Source organism: Lygodium microphyllum, chromosome 17, assembly GCF_053477565.2.
Source record: "Lygodium microphyllum isolate KBCC chromosome 17, Lygodium_microphyllum_v1.1.10, whole genome shotgun sequence".
In the NCBI taxonomy this organism is placed as follows: Eukaryota; Viridiplantae; Streptophyta; class Polypodiopsida; order Schizaeales; family Lygodiaceae; genus Lygodium; species Lygodium microphyllum.
Genome location: NC_141151.1, coordinates 65,223,286 through 65,243,216, shown reverse-complemented (window position 1 = coordinate 65,243,216; position 19,931 = coordinate 65,223,286). Strand labels below are relative to the sequence as shown.

At 43.4% G+C, this 19,931-nt stretch overlaps 1 protein-coding gene across 2 annotated transcripts in view; it reads right to left on the bottom strand.

Annotated features, from left to right (window-relative positions):
* LOC148021982 (calcium-dependent protein kinase 18-like) overlaps positions 1-19,687 on the bottom strand; it is a 43,283-nt gene extending 23,596 nt beyond the window's left edge. The window contains exons 1-3 of one of the 2 annotated variants that reach the window (XM_087697532.1): positions 19,220-19,684; positions 18,257-19,110; positions 18,039-18,169 (exon numbers count right to left, since the gene is read on the bottom strand). In XM_087697532.1, the coding sequence (XP_087553658.1) occupies positions 18,039-18,169; positions 18,257-18,574 (449 nt within the window). In that variant the 5' untranslated portion in view covers positions 18,575-19,110; positions 19,220-19,684. Of the gene's footprint in view, positions 1-18,038; positions 18,170-18,256 lie in introns of both variants that reach the window. The other variant, XM_087697533.1, reaches the window with a different exon arrangement.
* Positions 19,688-19,931: the final 244 nt, after the last annotated feature.

The window sequence follows — 19,931 nt, the reverse complement described above, 5'->3', positions numbered from 1 at the left end:
TACCCTATTCGTAGCAAGGATGAAGTGCTTGATAAGTTTAAAATTTTCTTGGCATTGGCTGAAAATCAGACAGATAAGACACTTAAGTGTCTTCGCTCTGACAATGGTGGGGAATATGTGTCCAAGGTCTTTCAGGCATTTTGTGACAGCAAAGGGATAAAGAGGGAGCTCAATGCCCCTCATAATCTGCCCCAAAATGAAGTTGCAGAGCGTATGAATCGGACCATATAGAATAAAGTCCGTACGATACTATCTCATGCTGCATTACCCCATGGTTTTTTAGTAGAGGCTGTTATGACAGCTGTTCAGTTGATTAATCAGTCACCAAACAGGTCTTTTGGGGGGGAGGGGGAGATTCCCCAAGAAGCGTGGTCGGGCAAGCCACCTTCATATGCTCATCTGAAAGTGTTTGGCTGCGAGGCTTTTGTGCACATTCGTAAAGAAAAACGCAACAAACTTGAGCCAAAGTCCTGTAAATGCATTTTCCTAGGATATGGTGACGAGGGTGAAATGGGGTATAAATTGTGGAATCTCGAGAAAAGGAAAGTAGTACGCAGCAATGACATCTTCCGGGAAGATTGCATGCACAAACAGCCCGAAAAGACTGAGGAGGTCCGTAGGGTTGTATTCCGGGAAGAAATACCTTTTGGACAGCAAAATGTGTCTACCATACAACAGCAAAAACCTGCTGTAAATGAACCTATAAATGCAGTAAATGATGCTGGAAATGATCAGCCAGCTATTGCCCATGAAAATGAGCCATTACATGTGCAGGAACAGCCATGACAGCAAGCTGTTAATGCTGATTTGCAGGCTGAAATGACAAGACAGCATGCTGAAAATGGAAATTTGCAAGAACAACCAGCAGACAATGACCATTGGGTTAGAAGATCGTCTAGGGCTACTAGACAACCTGACGGGTTTGTTCCTAGTGCAATTAATGTGGCTGATTATGTCATGTTGACAAACTATGGTGAACCATTTTGCTTCAAGGAAGCAATGGACAAACAAGACAGTAAGACATGGTATAAAGCCATGCTGTTAGAGATGGAATCTCTTGAAAAAAATAGCACTTGGGACTTGGTGCAGTTGCCTAAAGGGCAAAAAACCCTTCCATGCAAATGGGTTTACAAGATGAAGGTCACTTCTGGTTCTTCACCCGAGTACAAAGCAAGATTGGTTGCAAAGGGATACAAGCAGGAACATGGAATTGACTTTGATGAGATTTTCTCTCCTGTAGTCAAGATGACTACATTGAGAACCATTTTGGGCTTGGTTGCAGTTAAGGATATGGAGCTCATACAAATGGACGTAAAGACTGCGTTTTTACATGGTGATCTGCATGAAGACATATATATGCAGTAGCCTGAAGGGTTTGTTGAACAAGGGAAGGAAAAAATGGTATGTAAACTCAAAAGGAGTTTGTATAGGCTGAAACAAGCACCAAGAGAATGGTATCATAAATTTGATACATTCATGCAGTCCCAAGGCTTTCATAGAAGTCAAGTAGGTCACTGCTTATACACCAAGAAGGCAGTAGATGGCAGCCTGATTATCTTGTTTTTGTATGTTGATGACATGCTGATTGCTGGCCATGCCTTGGACTCACTGAAGCAAAGTCTTCATAGCAGCTTTGACATGGAGGATCTTGGTGATGCAAATCACATTCTTGGCATGCGAATACTCAGAGAAAGATCAAAAGGCTTACTCTATCTATCTCAGTAGGAGTATATCTCCAAAGTTTTGCAACGTTTCAATATGGAGGGGGAAAAACAATTGGGGTTCCATTGCCTCCATATGTGAAACTTAGTGCAGAGGACAGCCCTACATCTGATGATGAGAAGGCTGAAATGGCCAAGATACCATATGCTTCAGCTGTTGGCAGTTTGATGTATGGCATGGTTGCTACACGTCTTGACATTGCCTTTGCAGTGGGAGTGGTTAGCAGATACATGGCAACCCCTGGCAAGCAACATTGGGATGCAGTGAAAGGTATTATGAGATACCTCAAAGGCACAAAGGAGTTGTGCATCTACTTTGGAAAGCAGAAAGCATCTGTTGTTGGCTTTACAGATACAGACTATGCTGGTCATGCCGATTGTGAAAGTCCACTTTTGGGTATATGTTTACTTTCACAGGAGGAGCAGTCTCTTGGATCTCCAGGCTACAAAAGTGTGTTGCATTGTCTACTACAGAGGCAGAGTATGTGGCTGCCACTGAGGCATGCAAGGAGACTTTATGGCTTTCACGTCTAGTGGGAGAGCTTGGGATCACAGAGTTACCTGTTCTCCATTGTGATAGTCAGAGTGCTATCATGCTAGCACGGAATCCTGTTTTTCATGCAAAGACAAAACACATACACGTGAAGTACCACTTCATTAGAGATATACTTGACAGCAAGAGCATTGAGCTTGTCAAAGTGCATACAAATGATAATCCTACAAACCTTCTCACAAAGGGTCTTCCAGCAAAGCGGTTTGCTCATTGCCGACAGATGATGGGAGTTGGATAGATATATTTATTTCAGCTTTGTACATACCTAGACTTAGCTGATTCTTTTCTCCTCTTAAGGCACATTGCCTTTAGGTGGGAGGTTGTTGGGAATAAAGGCCATCGTGCCTTTTATATGTGCACGGGTGTGAACACACCCTTAGCACATTGTACTTTCATATATATATCTATCTAAAACCTAAAGTGGTACACTCATCATTGTACCAAAAACGTGCTCACACTCTACACTGCTTGCTCTCGCTCTCTCTTTGTCTCTCACTACGCATACGACAGTCTGCCTCGGTCTCCGTGCCTAATCGATTCCCACAGAGGGTCATGGGCAGTCATCTTAGTTTAAGGCATTGGATGCACCACCACCAATAATGCCAAGTGTATAGGGACCTCAAGTTCAACAATTTGTTTATCCACAAGGCAATAATGCACATCATGCCTCTCGCAAACAAGTCCACCATCTACACATCCAACTTATGTTGGCAATGTTTCAATGTTCCAACAAACCTTAGTTTAGACAGCCAAGTGAGGCTCATGGGTAGCCATCTTAGTTTAAAGCATTGGATGCACCACCACCAATAATGCCAAGTGTATAGGGCTCTCAAGTTCAGCAATTTGTTTATCCACAAGGCAATAATGCACATCATGCCTCTCGCAAACAAGTCCGCCATATACACATCCAACTTATGTTGGCAATGTTTCAATGTTCCAAGCTATGGCTGGCATTACACTTGGCAACTTTGGAATGCATATATATAGCTAGTTTTCAGAACACCTATGCAAAGTGTTCAAGGGAATCTTTACAAGGTATTGCAATCGAAAGTGCATAATGGCATCTATGGTAACATTGGCATGCCACCAGGTATGCAAACTCGTATATCTGTATGGCAATGCAGCTATGGTACCATTTGGGGCACCAATTTTGCAGCCACCTACTTATGATAGTATGACATCTTTGGGCAAAAGTTAAGGACTACCATGGAGTTCCACGACCTTACGAGATCACTGCAGCTGAGTATGATCTCGTTTTGATGCATAGAGCCCAGCATCACATAGAAGGTAAGTCTAAATTTCGCCCTTTTGATTCGGTGCACCGATTTACTGACCATGTAGGAAGGGCGAAATCTCCACTTAAGACTAGTCATCCGCAAGTAGAAATTGGCATAGAGTGTACGCCATTGCCTTTATACTTATTCTCTCTAGTGCCATGTAAGTCTACCATTTCAAATTCTGTTAATGATAATTCCCCTTCTCCTATTGGTATGGATGGTTTTCATGATGAAGGCAAAACAATTTCTGGTTTATGAGTAATGAGGAAGACAGATATTTCTTTATGAACTCAAGCCTAGGTAAGCAGTTGAAACAAGAAACTCTTAATACTCCTTCCCCTTCATTTCCTTTAAACAATTTTGTTTTCAAAGTTCAAAATGAGTAGGTGCATCTTCATCATCATCATTTCAATTTAATGCATTTAATAGACAAAAGGAACCCACATTATTTCCCACATCTACACCTATCCATTTAATCTCTCTCCCATCCACCCTCTTACTTCGCTGCCACATCCTTTCAACCTCCATTAAGGGCACCGCATGTTGCATCTCATGTAGGATCACATATGTTTTTATTCACCACACCGAGAGGTTCTTCAAACTTAGGCACAGCCGTTAGGACTTCATCTCTTCCTCAATTGGGTGGTGTTCCACCTTTTCCTCACACACTTTTGGGATCATTGCAGCTTTGGTATTTCCCCTAATCTCTTTGGAGTATGGATCAATTAGTGCCACACTTTGCCTCCATGCCATTACCTAGTGGACCCTCTGGTCATTATGTTGTGTCCCAACCGCCATTTGGACAAGGCTTACGTGTCCCAGTGCCTCCACCTCCTCCAACACCTTATGGAAACATTCATGTACCAATGCCTCCGCATCAATCGACACTTGTTGGACACTCATAGCCTATTTCTGTCTACGCACCTCTTCCCTCTCCTTTTTATCAAACACTTTCACCACCACCACCACTACCATCTTATCCTCCACATCCATCTTACCCCACATTCTCGACACCTCATGGTTCTACCTCATCTTCCGCCAAGCATACATTCAATGACAATACTCATTTTAACAAGTTAAAACTTTACAGCTTGGTCAAACTTGATGAGACATGTCCTTGACTCACAGAACCTATGGGATCTTGTGCAAGGGTTGGAATTCCAACCCGATCCCGCATTTGTTCCATACGAGGTCGTCTGCTCATGGAAGGCTAGGAATGCCTCCGCTATTGTCAAGCTGATGCAAACTTATTACCTTAGTTTTATTCTCAACTTTAACATTTTGACTCAGCGTCAAAGTGATGGGTACACTTGATTGATCGCTATGCGGCTCAAGATAGGACCCGTTGAAAAAATCTTCACCATGAGCTTCAAAACTTCAAAATCTCTAACTGGGATGACTTGAAAGTCAAGTTGGCTGAGTCTCCTTACCAAATTCTCTACTACATGGACTCTTAAGTCCTCTGACGATTAGGTCACATTGTTTCTTAACAAGCTGCCGCGTAAATACTTCAATTTTGTGTAACAAGTGGTTTCTCTGCCCAATTTACCCACACTATCAATTTGAGTATCAGCTATTGCATTACGCTTAGTCGTTCAATCAATTTCATTTGGATAATCCCTCAAAGGGGACTCTTGTTGCTCATTCTCAAAGGGGGTAGCAAGGGAAGGGTATACAAAATCAAACTTCAAATCAAAATCAAAAATAAAAATCACAAGGAAACTCCCAGTCTCAACTCTCAAACCCGGGTGGCAAAATGTACCTAAGAAAAATAGATATTGTCAACATTGTCAAAAGCCTAGCCATTTTGATTGCCAGTGTCAATCAAAGGCACAAGACACAACACTAAAACCCAAGTCACAGACCCCCACCCCTCAATCAAGCAAGCCCCATCAGGGGAGGCAAGGTGATGGCAAAGGGCAATGGAAAGGTCAGACCCACATTGCCACCAGCCAGCCATCTCAGTCGACAACGTTCTCAACTCCAAAGGGTTTGTCTGACTGGTCTAACTGGTCTACTGAAGCCCACATCATCTCCGTAGAGCTATATGATGAGAGTCTCGTCCACATTTGTGAGTTGCCTCCCGACGAGGTTATCGTTGAGGCCCACTCATCACAATCGAGCACATCAACACTTGTTTGGATTATGAACAATGGAGCTATACATCACATGACTGCTATAGCGGACATCTTCTGTACCCGAGCCCTTGTAGTTGGGTAGGTCCGCGTAGAAAACAACTCTTCAATCAAGATCCGTGCTCAAGGTTGCATCAGTTTTGCCTCTAATAAGAGTCTGGATCTGGCTTTGTTGGACAATGTATACCATCTCCCTCAACTTGGGGTGGACTTGTTATCTATTTAGCAGCTTTGCCAGTTGAGGCAAGCAGTTTTCTTTACAGCAATCACAATCAAGGTCCTTGACTCGTAGACTCGTTTAGTGATTGCTCGTGGTGAGACATGTCAAAAGTGGTGTAGCAATGAAAGCATAAACATGTGCTGAAATAAACTACTCAACACAAGACAAAAGAAAAGAATGAGAAAACACAATATAGATGAGAACTCAAATGTATGCTCAGGAAATGGAATCCATATATCAAACATGAGACAATACAGAAGCAATGTGAGTCACCAGCTGTGGAGGCACTGGCACCTGCTCCCTCTCCCCAGAAACTGTCAAGTGATGAATGAACGTGGAGGAGGGAGGCTAACAAAAAATAGGCCAAATAAATGCCTAAAATATGACTGGTCGGCCAGTATTAAATGCTAGCGGACTGGCTGCAAATAATTCCTAAACCACAATAAACAATGGCAAATAAAATGCCTAAATAATCTCTGATGCCAACCTGCTGAACCACAAGTCCAGACTCAACCATGAGCTGACTAATCTACTAACACCCTCTCTCAGATCATGGGTGGTCTGATACAGTACAATATACAATGATAGCGTCGCATCATAGTACACACAACAATGTCCATCGTAGTAGAACCATGGATACCCAAGTAATGGGTGCACAAGCCACCACCTAGGTGCCTCAGAGAGAACCTGATGTCGATGTCAATTGTACCAGCTCCTAAAGATAGAGAAGATTGTAGCAGCTCTCAATGTCTGTCAACAATGCCTCTAATGTAGCATATGTGACCATCCTATCACCAATGCTGCAGTGCAAAAATAACCATGGATTTCCCTTCTTTGGCCAAACCGCCAAAGTGTCCCCTCATGTGAGCTCCAGACGAAAGCAATCCGCTCTCTATCAAGTAACCAGCCCATCATGAACCTAGATATCAATCCTAGCTCCAAGATTTATACCTGCCAGCATCAAGGATGTCCCTCGCTCGAACTTGTGCATCTGTATAGAAATATAGATGAGGCGGAATTGCCCAATCTCACCACCCTCTCACACTCCCTCTCTGGCACTGGAGAGTCGTGAGGGATGACCACATCACCACCACTAGAAAGCGGCTGAGGAAGGGGCTACTAAGCCCTTCCCACAATCCGAAGAAGAGGATCCCTTCTGCACCTTGGCCGAAGGATCGGAATCGAAATCTAAGACAAAGGATGACTCGTCGGAGGAGTCCGCATCCCGCTTCGTCTTCTGCTCCTTTTTCTTCCCGGAAGCCGCTAACTCTTTGCAATCCTTCCTTAAATGACCCTTCTTGCCAGAATGGTAGCACTGGGCCTTTGACTTCTTCATCTTTGAACCCCTCTCTGAAGTTGCAAGAGCCTCAACTGAACCTCCATAATGTGACAGAAGCCTCCCCTATAGTCGCACGTGCTCAAGTAGCATTGAGAACATATGAAGAAAACTGACAGAAGTCGTAGATGTTTGCACCTGTAAAGTATTCGCCGCTCCATCAAACTCTCGAGGAAGCTTGGAGAGTACCGTACCAACAAGATGTGCCTCTAATAGGGCGAACTACGAAGCTGGTCTTGGAGTTGGGTGACGCGAAGTAGAGATGATTAGATTGTATCCTTGGGTTCAAACTTCAGTTGTTGGAGCTAGCCATAGAGGGTAACAGCCCTCATGGTGGAAGGAGCCTCGCACATCAATTGCAACTTCGACCATATATCTGAAGTAGTCGTACAGGAGGTGACTACCAGTAGGACTTCTTTGGAAATACACCAAAGAAGTGCTAAATAAGCACAGGCATCGTCCGAATCCCATGTAAGCACTGCCTCTTCATGGTTGTCTTCATCAAAATCAAATGAAACAGGAAAAGGTCGTTGAGGACGTGCCATAGCTCCGCCAACCACATACCATAACCGCTTTTGGATAAACAAGCCTTCATCACCGCACTCCACGTGTAATAATCAAGTCCATGGAGCTTGTCATCAGTGGATGTACATGGAGGAGCCATTTGGAGAGAATTTAGAAAAAAAGTAGAGAAAAGAAGGGATTGGGAAGATAGGGAACACAGCCAAACCACGGCACAGACTACAAAAAAAAACAAGAGTTCACATATAGTATAACCCAAAATCTGATCAAAATAAGGCAAAAGTTAAAGTAAGAAGTCAAAAATTCAGTCAAAAACTGTCAAAAACAGCAAAGACGGCCTGATGATGTAAGTGCCCAGTCATGAGGAGATGTAGAAGCACAAAAACGCAGGCTGAAACACATGTGCAGGCTATACAGATGCTGATGTCAGCAAAAAACGCAAGCAAAACAGGGAACCTGGTTGGAGCAGCAGCCACCTGATCAGCAAGGGTGAAAACAGGCCTGAAAACAGCAAGAAAACATAGCAGAAACACAAATCCTAAAATCTGATACCATGTCAAAAGTGGTGCAGCAATGGAAGCATAAACATGTGCTGAAATAAACTGTTGAACACAAGACCAAAGAAAAGAATGAGAAAACACAATACAGATGAGAACTCAAATGTATGCTCAGGAAATGGAATCCATATACCAAACATGAGACAATACAGAAGTAATGTGAGTCACCGGCTGTGGAGGCACTGGCACCTGCTCCCTCTCCCCAGAAACTATCAAGTGATGAATGAATGTGGAGGAGGGAGGCTGACAATAAATAGGCCAAATAAATGCCTAAAATATGACTGGTCGGCCAGCATTAAATGCTGGCGGACTGGCTGCAAATAATGCCTAAACCACAATAAACAATGGCAAATAAAATGCCTAAATAATCTCTTATGCCAACCTACTGAACCACAAGTCCAGACTCAACCATGAGCTAACTAATCTGCTAACAAGGCACAGCGGAATTGGCTATACCACATGACCCATTTTCTTACCGAGCCGTCAGCCAAGGGCTCCGTGTTCCATAGCTTCCAGGCATAAGCCACATCTCAGGAGCCTATGCATAGTGAGCGTCTTTGGCATTTCACCTAGGGCATCTTGGCTATGACTCTCTTTACGAGTTGTCTCGCCATGAGATGGTTGAGAGTCTTCCTCGCCTGAAGCTAGCTCGAGATGTTTGTAAAGTATATTAGCTTCGAAAGTAGCACTGTACCCTATTCCCTCAACAATCTACACATAGAGGTGAGGCACCTCTTAGATTGATTCACGTTGATCTTTATGGGTCAACATCCAATGCTGCCTTGAACAATGCGTTGTACTTCTTTTTAATATTGGATGATCATTCGAGATACATGTGAGTGTACTTCCTCAAGCATAAGTCCGATGCTTTCACATATTTCTCTGCTTGGGTGCTGTTGGTTCATAACCAAATGGGTCGTCATGTTGGTTGCATGAGTGATAACGGTGGTGAGTTCATCTCCCACGAGTTTTCCAAGTTTCTACAGCAGCATGGCATCTCTTGCCAACTCACCTCTACCAACTCCTCCTCTTAGAATGGAGTTGTAGAGCGTAGGAATCGGATAGTCATGGAAATGGCACGCTCTATGTTATTCGCAATAGAGATCCCTGAGCGCCTTTGGGTTGAGGCTGCTAACACTGCGGTGTACATCCTCCATCGGTGCCCGCCTGCGGCTCTTCCTCAGAAGACCTCGTACGTGGCGATGATAAAATAGGAAAGCTCACTCCCGAGCTGATCTCCTTATCTTTGTCGGATATTCCTCCGAACCGAAAGCCTACCATTTGTTCTATTCTCGGACGAACAAGGTGATTATAAGAAGGGACATCATCTTTGACGAGAGGGTACTATGCAGTCCTCTGCATCGTATGGATCCGATTCGTCATTCCACATCATTGGAGATTGTGCCTACTAAGCCTGGTCTACTACCCACTCTTAACCTACTTGCAAATTCTTCGGCTCCCAAGTCCCCTCTACGAGACCCATTACCTTGTTGATACCAGTAGACCATGCGGGATTCGGGGATCTTACCATCGGATTCCACTTTGGAGGAACCTAGAAGATTTGCCCAACTTGCACCTCGGGCATCATTTGCGTCACAGTTTTCAGCTAACTACATAGCGCATTCTAAGCCGGATACACGGTAAGAGACTCTTTAGCACCACCCTCAATGGCAAGAGACCATGGAGAAGAAGCTCGAGAGTATTAACCAAAATGAGACTTGGACATTGGTGAATCGTCCAAGCCACAAGAAAGTCATCGGGACGAAGTGGATTTTTAGGACCAAGCTAAAGGCTGATGGGACTTTAGACAAGTACAAAGATCGCCTTGTCGTGCGAGGGTTTTGACAGAAGTATGCTATTGATTATGAAGAGACCTTCTCACCTACTACGCGGTTGACATCTTTTCGGTTATTACTCGTGTTAGCCGCTCACCACAGTTGGCCGATACATCAAATGGATGTCAAGAGTGCCTTCTTGAAGTGGTGGAGAAGGAAGTCTGTAAAGCAACCACTAGGATTTCCTTCTATGAACCGAGGGATAATGTATTCCGCTTGCAAAAAGCTCTTTATGGGCTGAAGCAAGCACTGCGGCCTTGGTTCCATAGGATGGACGAGTTCTTACAGACTCAAGATACCATTCTACCTCTTATGACCCTAAATTTTATATTCGATCTACTACATAGGGTGTCAACTATATCTTGTTGTATGTTGATGACTTACTCATCACACGCTCAGATTCTACTGCCATAGCGAAAATCAAGGCAAAGCTTAGTCCTACATTTGAGATGACAGACCTCAATTTGTTGTCTTACTTCTTAGAAATGGAGATAGTTCGATCTGGGGGTTGTATTTTCGTGTCACAGCAAAAGTATACACTTTAGCTCGTGGAATAGTTCACTACGGATAAGTCATGGCCAATGGCCATGCCTCTCAATTCTACTATCCACTTATCGAAGGATACCCTAGGTCAACCCTTCGATCCGCATACCTATAGGTCTGTTGTAGGGAAACTTTTTTGATTAATTCATACTTGGTCAGACTTAGCTTACTCCGTCAGCATTCTCAATCAATATTTCACAACACCTAGGATATCGCATTGGATTATATATCTTTGTGTATTACGTTATTTATAGTATACTTATTCTTATGGCCTGGCTTATCGTTCTGGTTTATGTTTACAAGGGTACACTAATTTTGATTGGACAAAAGATCCTAACACCCGACATTCCCATGGCGGCTACCTCTTCACCTTGGGCACAGCTTTCATTTCTTGGTCCAACCGTAAGCAAGAGACAATGGCAACTTCCACGGCTAAGACTCAGTATAGGGCTCTCTTCGATGGCACCACGAAGGTCATCTACCTAAGGAGCTTACTGGCGGCACTTCACTTCCCTTGTGACTCTCCCACCGTTGTCTACTGCAACAACCAAAGTGTCATTGCCCTTGCGAGCAATCCAATCATCACACCACAAACGCGGCATGTGGGAGTTCACTTCCACTTTTCCAAAGAGCAGGTTGAGCTATCCACTATCTGCCTAGAGTTTGTGCCTTCATCAAACAATTTTGTGAACAATTTGACCAAAGTGATCAACCGGCCGGTTCTTCAGTACCTTCTACCCAGTATCGGCTTGGGTACACCCTCCACTACTTCTTTAGATTGGCAGGGAGAGGGTGCTTCCCTCTTTCTTTCCCTTCTAGTTTGAGAGGGGGCAGCTACTTCTCTTGATAGTGATAGTGATAATGATGATGCTTACAGTTTTTAGACATTCATTCATTCATTTATTATTTTGTATTATACTTATCGACATTTGTAACTTCATCCGCACTGTCAGGATGACATGATTGTAAAAGGGCGCTTGGGCAAGTGAACCATTCCCCTGAGAGGGCATTGTCCAAATGACACCATTGCATTGCATTTTGCATGAGCATGACATTCTGCATCTCCCTTTGCATTTACCCCATGAATTGGCATTCTGTTCGTGTAAACATGCATCTATGCGCATTTATCCCTTTTCAATCTTTTGGAGTGGTCAACTCTGAATCCACTATATTCGTGGCATTGCACATGGCAATCTTCAAGGCAATTCTCCCTAGCGTGCTCACTTGCTTTGCTTGTCTTGTTTGCTTCACATCTTTGCTATATTTGTGTCACCCACACCTTAGCCATTTTCCTTCTTCACCAACACCTAGTAATGGTAGGGATAGTATGTTTGTTTTATGAAGGTCTTGGATCTGGCCATCCCTTATCACTCTCCCATTTGGGGCACGGATACTCAATAGGACAAAAACTGATTTGAAACCCTTGCTTAATGTTAAATCTATCAAAACTAAGCTCTCAAAACAAAAACAAAAACAAAAACAAAAAGTCCATAGCTAATTCCATCTGCCTTTGCAGGACTTGGTAGGCCACTGGGCAATCGACGTGCACTCTTTGTCCGATGCCATGGCCTCTCTATAGCAATCACTTGGGCTCCCTTGGTAAGATAACCGTCGCCTCTGTAGTCTTAGTAGACAACTGGACAACCGGCACACACCCTTTGTCCAATGCTCTGGTTGCTTTGGGGTGGGACGCCTTAGGGTAATTTTTTTTCTTTTTTTGAGGGAGCTTGGTTGACCTACTTCTCATAGCATCGTTGTTAGGCATGAGAGAAGGTGTTGAGCTAAAAATGCATTAGCTTCACTTAGACATTCCCAAAACATACTTAATCAAGGAGGAAATCTTGTTTATTTAAACGAGATGCATTCCTAGAGAGTGTCTGTATCCCATAAGCACAAACCCATTTGGGAGGGCCCAAACTTTCTATAAAGAGGGATGCTGCAAGCTTAATCTCGTTTTTGCAAGTTTTAAGTTCTTTCAACTTGTTGTCCACACCCCGTTCGTGGAGGACATCGCAGTCCAAGCTATCCATTGCAGTCTTCCCTCATCTGGCGCCTGTTTCCATCCCTCCATCATCATATTTCCAGTCAAGCGACTGCTATTGTCTGTCATCCAGCTATCATATAGCCAGCCGCATCAGCACACTACTGCATTTGCAGGCCCTAGCTACCACCTTGCAGATTTTCTCTCTCCTCTAGCTGTCACCATCATCTCCTCAGCCTGTTGCTGTTGTTTTCTCTCCTGTAGTCTGCGTTTGCTGTTTTCACTCTCCTACAGCCTATCTTTGTTGTTTTCTCTCTCCTCACCTGCGTTTTTAATATTTCTCTCTCTTGCACTACCGTTTGCATCAGATCAAACCTTCCTTGGCTGCGTTTACTGATGTTCGACATCCAAAGGCTGCCTTGCTATAGTTCAGAATCCGTTCGGAGAACGACACACTCTCCAACTCCTTACCCTTGCCTTGATCCTTGAGATACAAGAGTTCGAGATACAATATTCATTCACTGTATAGTGTATTTGCTACATGAGCATTGTATATTCAATATTCATATCATTTCATTCATTCTCTATGTTCATTGTCTCTGAGTTACCCTAACCCTAACTATGTTCTTCTATCAATTTGTGCTTTGTCGTACGATGTTATTTGTGTTTCTGTGTTAGGGTATTTTCTTCACATGAGTCCCTACCACAAACAAGCGCATTATAAGTACCAGAGGCTACTCATCCTTCCTCGTAGTAAGATGGGCCTATTTGATTTCCTCGATTGGTACAGACAACTCATGTAGGATTCAAGTGGTTCTCACTTTCTTGCTTCTCCTACAAGTCCACGCAAATCCGCTCGCTTATAGGCCCAACAAAATAGTTAACTATGTGAAATATGCTCTTATACAAATTCTTCATGCCAATGAGCCTACTATAGTTGATGAGGCTCTTTGAACAGAGATTTGGTGTCAAGTCATGCAATAGAAGCTCGGCTCTATCGAGCATAATCAGACTTGGGAGTTGGTTTCATGTCCCCTGAAGCGAAAGATGATAGATGTAAAGTGGGTCTATAAGACCAAGTACCTTGCAAATGGTTCCTTGGACAAGCACAAAGCTAAGCTTGTTACCAAAGGTTTTGCTGAGAGGAAAAGTTTGGACTATTTTGAGACCTTTGTACCTACGGCTCATATGTCTACTATGGGCTATCTTGGCTCTTGCAGCCTACCACCGCTAGCCTGTTTATTAGATTAACCTAAAGTTTGTCTTCTTGAATGGTGTCCTTAAGGAGGAGATTTATATTTCAAAGTCTCTAGGTTTTCTTGTACAAGGGAAGGAGGACCATGTCTATAGATTGTGGAAGGCCCTCTATGGCTTGAAACAGGCTCCTCATGCTTAGTACTAGAGGATTGATTGATCCTTTCTATAGAGTGGCTTCCATCAATCAACTCATGACCCCCCCAACCTATACTTCACGGTAGAGGATGAGAGGTGTGTTTTGCTCATCTTATATGCGAATGCTTTTATCATTACAAGGAGGTCTATTCAAGAGGTTGATCGTACTCTAGAGATTTTGTGACAGGAGTTTGATATGACAAATCTTGGGATCCTACATTTCTTCCTTGGATTGGAGATCTATTAGATGGCAAAGGGCATTTTTATTGTGCAACACACGTACATTACCAAACTTCTCTCGAAGTTTGATATGGCCGATTACCGGCCTATTTCTTGCCCCATGGTCCCAAAGTCTGAACTTTAGGCTACCGACGGAGCTCCCCTTATCGATACCACCTATTATAGATGTCTTGTTGGCTCCCTCATCTCGCTTATTCACAATCGGATAGATATTTATTTGCTGTGGCATTGTTGTCTTCTTTCATGAAGACTCCCACTCAGGCGCATTGGAGAGCGGCCTTACACGTTCTTCGTTATTTACAAGGGCCTCAATCCTACGGGATTATGTATGGAGAGGGGGTTACTCTCTTTGGTTGGAGCGATTCTAACTAGGCAGGTGATGTGGATTCGAGACAATCCACTACAAGTTATGCCTTCTCTCTTGGATTGGGAGTTATCTCATGGAGCAACAAGAAGCAACCTATTGTGATCCTTTCTTTTACAAAGGCAGAATATCATGCATTATGCTCTACCACTTTGGAGGCGGTTTGGCTTCACCGCATGTTGGCAAAGATTGGCTTTCCTTAGCCTAAACCTATGGAGCTACGTATCGACAACCAAAGTGCTCTAGCTTTGGTGAAGAACCTTATGTTTCATGCTCACATGAAGCACATCGAGGTTCAGTATCACTATGTTCGAGAGCGGATCATGGATTCCGAGTTAGCAGTAACCCACTCTCCCACAGAGAACAATGTAGCACATCTCCTCACAGATACATAGGAGCTCTGGTAATTTAGATGCATTTTCTTTATTTGTCGGCTTCTTGTGTGCATTCCTAGGCCAATTTCTACTTTCCACAATCTTTCTACACCTACCGAACATTGTCATTGTCATCTGGGAGTGGGAGTTTTCCAAGGTCTCCCCTATTTTTTGGCACTTTTCTCTTCAGTGATCAATATTGATTACCGGTTGGCCAGCATTTACGGCCCCTACACAAGCAGATCAACCAATTTTTTGGTGTTTTGGCTATTTATAGCCGCATCCCCCATTTGGCAAACACATACACTCTTCAATCTTCAATCTTCCATTTGCAAGTGCACACTCCGACTCTCCATGCTTAATGTTGCCATTGTCATCAGCTTGATTTGATGCCCTCAATAACACATTGGGCTGCATATCAAAGCTAATCATCCACCTCCATTGTATTAACATTCTTCTTCAACTAACGCAGTATTCTCCCTTTTATCTTCTGCTTCCTCTCTTTCTCTCTCTCTCTTTGCTCCTCTCTGTATTCGTGTTCCTCTTCCATGGCGCACTCTCACATATTTATCCCAAAAGGTCTCACTTCAAAGCAACTAGGGCATCAATCAATGGGTGCATGTTGGTTGTCCAAGGACCTACCAAGACTACAGACACAACAGTTATCTTCCCTCAAAAGCCCAAAGGGCCACCCTAAAGAGGCCAAGGCATAAAACAAATAGTGCATGTCCACTACCTAAAGACCTACCAAGACCTACAAAGGCAATGTAGAAGCCACATTGAATTTTTTATTTTTTGGTTGCCCATTGGGAAAAAGGGATGGTTAGCTTGCAAAACATAAAACAAACATATTTACACAACCACCTACAAGAGTATCAACAAAGTATAGTCCAAAGGTTTGAAGGTTATGCATGTGATCCGACATGAGAAAAGTGCTCATGGATCCTTTGCATAATGAGATACATAGAAGAATGCTAAACGATGCAAATGCAAATGCTCGCGCAGCAAGGTGCCACTTGGACAATGTTCCTCGTGGGAAAATTTTTCACTTGCCTATGCACCCTTTGACAAATATGATATAACGATCTTGTAATGCAAAGGGAAAAATATATAGAGGAGGGGTGTTGATGTCTAGCATAAGAAGACAATGCTGAAACTTGTAGATACTAAATGAAAGGTGCGAATCCCCCAACAACCCTCACCCAATAAGAACTAGTGCAAACCTATCGTATGAGTGCTAAATTGAAATACAAAACCCAACATCCAAGTACCAAAAAAGACTAGAGAGAGAACATATATAGTGAGAGATACAAAACATTAGAAGACTCCTACTTAACACGAGACTTGTAGAATCCTCGAATGACTTGATCATCGGCCTTGTTCAAAGGAAATTTCTCAACAAATCTAACACCTTACAAGTTGGAGCTCATGTGAAAAACACACCAAAAAACCTATATAATAGTGCTTCATATTGAGATGCTTTGGTATAAAGCAAAGCAAAGTTATGCAAAGCTAATATAAGAGTACGATGCAATAGAAGATTGAAAAATGAATAACTTAATGTGTGTTTGCGGCAAAAGATATTTAAAGTCCTAAAGTAGCCTCAAGACAAATCAGCCTATGGGCTCAATTCAATTAGCCTACCAAGCTAAACGTAATGAGTAATGCTAAGCCTAGTGTACCCTAAGGAACCTAGAAGGTGCTAGCCCAAGAGTGTGTCCACCAACACACGTGTTCATCAAAGCAAGTCTCAACCAAGGAAACTCATCGCAAGAAGGAGAATTGGATCCAAGTGTGGCTGCATCAGGAGCCCTTGTAAAAGTGGCTAGATGTGCATGTGGTGTGAAGTCTAATGTAGTAGGTGTGGCTAACCAATCACCCAAATCTCGACTACAATAAAATTGATATCCACCAATTGGAAGCTGGGATAACTTGCAAATTGAAATGGCATCCTCAACGCCTGCACTATCCAAGACACTGCAAGATCGGGACTTTCAGCCAATAGCCACAACCTACTACCACCAACATAGATGTCCCGTCCATCTCCTAAGTCATCACCCTTCTTCCAGAAATAAATTGAGTTGCTTCAAGACCAAAGGGAGCAAGTGCCCACGTAGAAGACTAGTTTGTTTATGGTGCACCAGCCAAGCTGCATTGTTGTTGTGTTGATTCAGCCATGGGCACTGGGGCTCCACATGACCAACTGTGCAGCAAAAGCAATATTCAGACTGATACTCTCTAGGAAGTGGAAATACACCAATGATGCCACATTTAGACTTCTGATCAAATATGAGTTTCATTATTTCTGATTTCTTTCCCTTAACCTGGGCCTGCTTGGATCTGGACTGTTCACAGATGCTCAACTGGCTGCCCTTGTCTATGGCTTGGGAGGCTGTATGATCTAAACCTACGAATCCAATCAGCAATTGTCATGCAAACAGTTAACTATTTGATTGAATCAGGTGATTCTAGTAGCGATTGAGACACAGTGCTAGGTTCCAATGGTGCTAATTCAGTGGTTGCAACAGAATGAGTTCACTATTGAAGTCTCAATGGGTTTACGGCATTCCAAGAACCCCAGCAGTTGAATTCAAGCTGCTACAGACTAATAGAGAAATGTGGTCTAATGTCAAACATGACACGTTCAGGAGGCTCACAGTGACATCTCGTATCAGCTCCTTCCACACTTTACAAAATAACTGCAGAAGCTGACAGTTTATCATAAACTAGAGAGGAACATGAGCAGTGGCAGAGCATGAGTTTTCCTCACATAAAGCCACCTTGAAGAGCCAATGCTACAATTGTAACAGCGAAATAAATCATCCACGAAATTAAACAGTCATGCTGCATAATTCCTAAGCAAAACAGATATGTACCTTATTATATATTATTTCCAGAACTATCATTTGCAAAAACTCATTGCTTTCGAAACACCTAAATGACCTCTCTCCCAAACTCTATCAAAGCCTTGATGATAATGGAACTTACTCCATGGCAATGTAAACATAGTCATCATCCTCGAAGGCCTCATAAAACTTCACTACATTTTCATGCCCTGATAAAGCACTCATGATCTGGACTTCACGTTTGACATCTTCAACTGCAATCGGAAGAAGCATCTGTGCAATCAACACACCTTGTGATCATTCATGTGGAAAGTGGAAAACTGTGCTATATAAGAAAACCACCTCAAAATGCAGGCATACTTTTTTCTTCTCGATAGTCTTCACAGCCACCCTTTCACCAGTCGCAATCTCTGTGGCGACATAAGTGTATCCAAACTGGCCATGGCCAAGTAATTTTCCCTGTTGGTAACGTTGTCTGTAGTCTGTCGAATAGCCAAATTTGGTGAGCTTACCCAAGGGAACCCCATTAGGCTTGGGCTTGGACTTGGGCTTGAGCTTAGCCTTTGAATTTGGATGTGTTGGCGATTTCTTTGGCAAACCTGGTTTTGGCTCTTCAGTTTGCTTCTTTTCTTGCTGAGGCTCTTCTTTGGGTTTGGGTGTAGAAAAACATCCACCCATGACAGGAAGGGTATAATGCCGATCCAACGTACCACTTGATGATCAGAATCCTAGAATTCAACGTGATAAAAACAATAGCAGGTCATACAGCTGCCTGATCTAAGGCTGATAAGCCCCTGCTGAGAGGTGTGTGAAGCAATGTCAGCACTCGAAAAAGAACTGACCGCTGGCTAGTGGATAGGCAGCCTTCTCTTTAGCAGTCAATGGATGCAATATCACAATCTGCGACTGGTAATATGGAAAGTACAACACCAATGGTACTCTGTAGAAAAGATTGCTACTTCTGAGGGGACTCAAATTAATAATTCTCTGTTACACCAACGATACTCTGCCGAGAAGTCTGAGACTGAATGATTCTCTGCAGCACCAATCGTGCTCTGCTAAAGAAGATGGCTGCTTCTGATGAACCTTAAGACTGATAATTCTCTGCTAAAATCTTCAACTCAGCAGATATAGGATAGAAAATCTCTGGTCAGATAAGGACTGATTCCTTTGCTTGGCAGCAGTCTCTGTCAGAAAGATGAAAGATGGCAAATCTGCGAATCGAATGGTGTGATAAAGCACAAGCTTGGTGAATCCTGCTGTAAGCCTCTTGAGTCTATACAGAATCTGCTCCCGAGAGAGGAGAGGAATCCTTTTGATTACCTGGATGGCACTGTCCCAGGGCGTGACAAATGCGATATTGGGAGACAACCTTATGTGTGAGATGAGGCTCGGATTGTACGAATCGAACCCGTCACTCTACCAGACAGGCAGGGCCTTTGTGACTAAGAAACAGGACACACTGTATCAGTGCGAAGGATTACAAAACAGGCAGAACAAGCTGGAGTGCGTGGTTGTGCGAAGTCAAAGGAGGAGGTTAGTGTTGCGAGAAAAGCATGGGGGGGGGAGGAGGACAGTGTGGTGATCGTGATACGTAGATGCCGAAGACGGTGATGACAGAGAAGCATCTAACGGCGAGAATGGGGGGAGAGAGAGAGAGAGAAAGGAAGGTGAAGCAGGGAAAACGCGTTTGGGAATGTGGGGTCACAGCTGGTCGCCATAGTCGGACCTTCGAAGAAGAGAGGGAGAAAGCAGACAGAGAGAGAGAGAGAGAGAGAGAGACGAAAACGGAGACGGGGAGAGACTATGACTCTCTCTAGACTGTGATTAAACCTGATTTAAGGCACAAAATCCTGATTAAGGTCGGCCTAACCTTTGGAAAAGTTGGTCCTTTCTTTGCTCTCTTTTGTAGTTTTAGGTAGCCATTACTCCCGCACTCAATGGATTAGGTGTCACCCTCTCGAACCTCGCTCATCCGTCCGACATTATGTGAGTTTGCCTCCATCAGTTCATTGATGAATTATGAATGAATTCG